The following is a 4047-nucleotide window of genomic DNA, read 5'->3' as shown; positions in this document are numbered from 1 at the left end:
CACCAAGACTATAAAATGTACGACGAGCTCCTTTGCACTGAACAGAGACATCTAGTGGCGCTGGCGGCGGTAAATTTCGTGTCGACAGCTTTGCCTAGAGAGCAGTTCTTTTCGCAAAGTGCTCCAAAATGAATATTTGACTGCGATGTAAATTCATAAACTGGCTAGGATATTTGGTTTCATAACTTGCTTTACGGACTAATTCTGATTTTTAGCCATATAGCTCACTAAAAAGTATATTGGGTCTTAAAAGCATGATTCATGTAAAGACGAAGACTTTCTTGAAAGTTGCATTGCAAATCAGATAGATATCAAAGACTGCAAAAACGGCAGAACACGATTTCAGCTAAAATTCAAAAGGGGTTTTAAGATAACATATCATATAACTGTGACCTGGAATTATGCACAATACGTCAACTGCAACTTGGAGAAGGGAGGGAACATCAATCTTAATGTATATCAAACGGACTTAGGATTAGCTGTTAATTATTTGTTTCTTTTTGAAGCAATACAAATGCATTTTCTCTCTTTAGTTTGAATCCATAAAAAATCCAAACAAGTGGAGGGATAAAAGCGACCGGAGACTTTTACTTTAAGGAATTATTAGCACTCTTAAATCTGTAATTGCACTTCCAGGTCAACCCGATACTGAAAACAGTCGCTATGGTGCATTTTTCCCAGAATTGCGTGAAAATTATTTTATCACATGGGCTTGTAAGCATTAAATAAGAATCTTCCTTTTTGCACACGCAGGCCTTTGGTGTCAGAATCATCACTGAAGATTACGAGGGTCCTGTTTGAAAGTTTAGGACGATTGGAATTAAGTTGTGAGTACCGATATCTTCCACGTTTAGAGCAACTATTCATGTAAATAATTGTTATTTTCATAAAGTGCCAATCAGGTCTGACAAACTTGTCCTTGTGTTCTTTTCCTGCCGCATGCGCTGTCAGTTGAAGTTACAGTATTAGCTTCGGAGAAAAATGTTGCTTGCTATGGTGACGTGACTTCCCACGCGTGTTGACATTTTGCAGCTGTTTTCTGTGAAGCGCTGCTTCGTCTACGACAGAAACGCATTGGACGGAATGTGAAACCCGCAACGTTGCTTTATTTTCCTAGATTGATTTCTTCCTGTTCTCCAAACAAATTAATACTCAGTCGAGAACATCAATTAAGGGTCGAACCAGTGCTGTCCCCCTAACCATTTCTATTTTTTGTACTGGCGCTACACCAATTTGATTTTCTTAACATTCGCTTCTACTCATTTGTGATATCAGAAGTCTGAAAGCTACTGTAAGTTCTTTTGCTCCCAGACCCCTTCGAAAATACATTGTAGATCATTTGAGAACAATATGTACGGAATTTAAAGGTTTGTTTGTTTTACTTCTTTTACAGTATACAAGAGAAAAAGGTGGAAAGTACATTTTTAACAAAGGAAACCTAAATATTGTTATTTTTTATCTTAAAACATCCTAGTTCCTAGTAATTTCATTTTTTTTTTCATTTTTTTGCAATTTGACATAAATGGTTTGCATAAATAAGGTCAGTTCTGTCACTAGGTTTACTCCTTTTGTGGACGTACCGTGCGAGGTTGCGGTGACGAGTCTCTTACCAAGGCAACTTTTATGCAGCGACACGCAAAGACTGCAGTATTAATTAATCCATTTACTGCTAAGTCAAGAATTTGACAACTGGTTAACGTTCACGAAACGCTTACAGTAGCTAAAATCCTGAATGTACCTGTATGTCCTTCTCATTGAGGATCATTTCTAGAAATGCAATGCTCTTGTTTTATTCTTACTCTAAAACACAATGTCTTTTTGTTAGGCAATGAAGGAATATTTCCCTACTGTATACCTGGCTATAGTTTTGTGCCAGGTATTGTCTGTGGATCTGACTGATGCAAAGAGGGATTATTATGAGGTTCTGGATGTCCCCAGGACTGCCACAGACAGACAGATAAAAAAGGCCTTTCACAAACTAGCAATGAAGTACCACCCTGATAAAAACAAGAGCCCAGAGGCTGAAGTAAACTTCAGAGCGATTGCTGAAGGTAAGGAGTTAACCAAACTAATACAGCAGGCATGACTTTATGCATCAGTTATCATTGGTTTCTGTTGATTTGCCATTATTGTAGAAGGTCAGGCCAAAGTCAAGTAAGCTACACTAGAAGGTTTTAGTGCACTGTCCTGCTCTTTACTCACTTGCCTTATGACAACATTTAATCAATAGCAATTTACTAGTAGAGGAGTGACGAAATGGAATTTTCCAAAACATTAGTTTTCCAATTCAAGTACCACGAAAAGCCTAAAAACATGAATACAAATGAAAAGCCTTGACTTCTTTATCATGTTTACCAAATGTAGAAGTCATTTGGAAGAATGGCAGAAGCAATTTGTATTTCATTCTTCTAAAAGCCTACTCTGAATGTCTGACAGTGAACCTTCAGTAATTATTGAGAGGCACTGGGTGTCTATGGCCTCGCTCCAGTGAGAATAAAACATTGGTTTTGTCTTTACATATGAGCTGAAATAATGCTTTTATTCTGTACTAATTCTTAAGTACCTTTACTAAGATGACCATTAGTTGAATTCATATGTACTTTGATGCAAATATGCAGAAAGGAAAGGTGGACAAAACCTTCATTGTGGAGCTATAAGAAGAGACTGTCTTAAAAAAATTACAGTGCCTCAAGTATTGAATGGTTGCGAAGTACTGTAAGTCTAGTCAGTTTTGTGGGCTGTGAAGCTGCTGTTTAAGAGCTTCAGGAAAGAAGATTCAAAAATATAATACGAAATCCACAACATTTTCATCAAAAGCTCAGAATTCAATGGTCTTTTGCTGAAATGATAGTAACACAACTTGGAGGGATGGATATGGGGGCATTTGTGTTTTTATGCTTCTTAGATTTAAGCATTTGCAGTGTGCTAAGTGCCTTCTAATTTGTAAGGTAGCTTGAGCAGAACATGAAAATCACAACTTTATTTTTTCTTTTTTGTAGCCTATGAAGTGCTTTCAGACGCTGAAAAGCGACGGCAGTACGATGAGTTTGGACACCAGGCTTTTGAGCCCGACCATGGAGATGGAACTGACTTCGGCCAGCAGTTTTTCACCTTTAACTTTGACGATTTTTTCCGCGGCTTCCAATTTGATGACGATATAATGTATGAGATGCCAGGAGAAGACTGGGACTCCGGGGAAGAATTTGTAGATGCACAGAAGCATGAGGGACAGAGCTATTTTAATGGCGAGTTTGGCCACCATGATTTCTACGATCTTTTCCGGGATCCTTTTGATGACATGAACATGAATGTGTATTTTGACGATGCTTCTCTCAACAATCAGGAGCCAGAAAGCTTTTGCTGGATAGATCAAAAATTGGATGGCAGCACAGTGAGGATATGTGAAGGCGATTAACAAATTGAGGGGTTAAAGATTGCTAACTTGGTAGAATTGTTATTTAATTCACTGTTTAATAAATTGTTAACCTGTATTTTTTGTATGTTTAACAGTCATTGTGTTATGTCTGACTTAATGGAGTTTATAATGAAAGTTTAGGTGGGATCACCATAGCCAAGTTCAATCAGCCTCAGCTGTCGGTAATTTGTAATCATTCCTGATGCCTTTTCCTTGCCTAAAACATTGTACAAGTTAGTTAATCCCCTTCCCTCCCTTGCATATTTCTTTTTGCATCCCAGATCCACCCCATCTCTGCCTTTACAGCTGCCCCTTAGCCATTCCATACGAGGGTCCCAGCCTCCTCGTCCTATGGCCAGGAGGTTAGCCCTCAAGCCAAGCTGGCTAATCGAAATTGTATTGCGACTAAAACACTCCACAAACCTTTCCGTCTGCTTAATTCTTGGGTGTTATTCCTAGTGAATATTACTGAATTTGGTCATACACATTAGCAGGCAACATAAGTGGAGTTTATAATTGAAGTTCTGGAGGAAGTGACCAGTAGATCTTTATTTTGCATTCTTTATTTCTGCTTGCCTACAGTATGACTATAAATCTTGCACCCAGGTCGTGCCTTCATTCATCTTCCTTGC

The 4047-nt window shown here is 38.4% G+C and overlaps 1 protein-coding gene across 4 annotated transcripts; it reads left to right on the top strand.

Annotated features, from left to right (window-relative positions):
- The first annotated feature begins 51 nt into the window (after positions 1-51).
- Positions 52-3491, top strand: LOC107077380 (dnaJ homolog subfamily B member 9). Of its 4 annotated transcripts, none has more exons than XM_015347363.2 (4): positions 52-69; positions 754-827; positions 1826-2051; positions 3000-3491. In XM_015347363.2, exons 3-4 carry the CDS (start codon positions 1829-1831, stop codon positions 3413-3415), a joined length of 639 nt encoding a protein of 212 aa, XP_015202849.2. In that variant the 5' UTR covers positions 52-69; positions 754-827; positions 1826-1828; the 3' UTR covers positions 3416-3491. The 4 variants fall into 4 exon arrangements, with proteins under 4 accessions (XP_015202849.2, XP_069045470.1, XP_015202848.2 ...); XM_069189369.1 differs by lacking the exon at positions 52-69 and adding an exon at positions 1394-1540 and having other exon boundaries at positions 220-827; XM_015347362.2 differs by lacking the exon at positions 52-69 and having other exon boundaries at positions 224-827.
- Positions 3492-4047: the final 556 nt, after the last annotated feature.

The sequence above is a fragment of the Lepisosteus oculatus genome, chromosome 4, assembly GCF_040954835.1.
Source record: "Lepisosteus oculatus isolate fLepOcu1 chromosome 4, fLepOcu1.hap2, whole genome shotgun sequence".
Lineage (NCBI taxonomy): Eukaryota > Metazoa > Chordata > Actinopteri > Semionotiformes > Lepisosteidae > Lepisosteus > Lepisosteus oculatus.
The sequence above is the reverse complement of the archived record's forward strand: the minus strand, read 5'-3'. Positions and strand labels throughout refer to the sequence as shown.

Bases quoted from the DNA above. Each gene is read 5' to 3' on its own strand.
- LOC107077380 (XM_069189369.1), top strand. The intron at 2,052-2,999 runs GTAAGGAGTTAA...TCTTTTTTGTAG, and splicing joins CTTCAGAGCGATTGCTGAAG to CCTATGAAGTGCTTTCAGAC.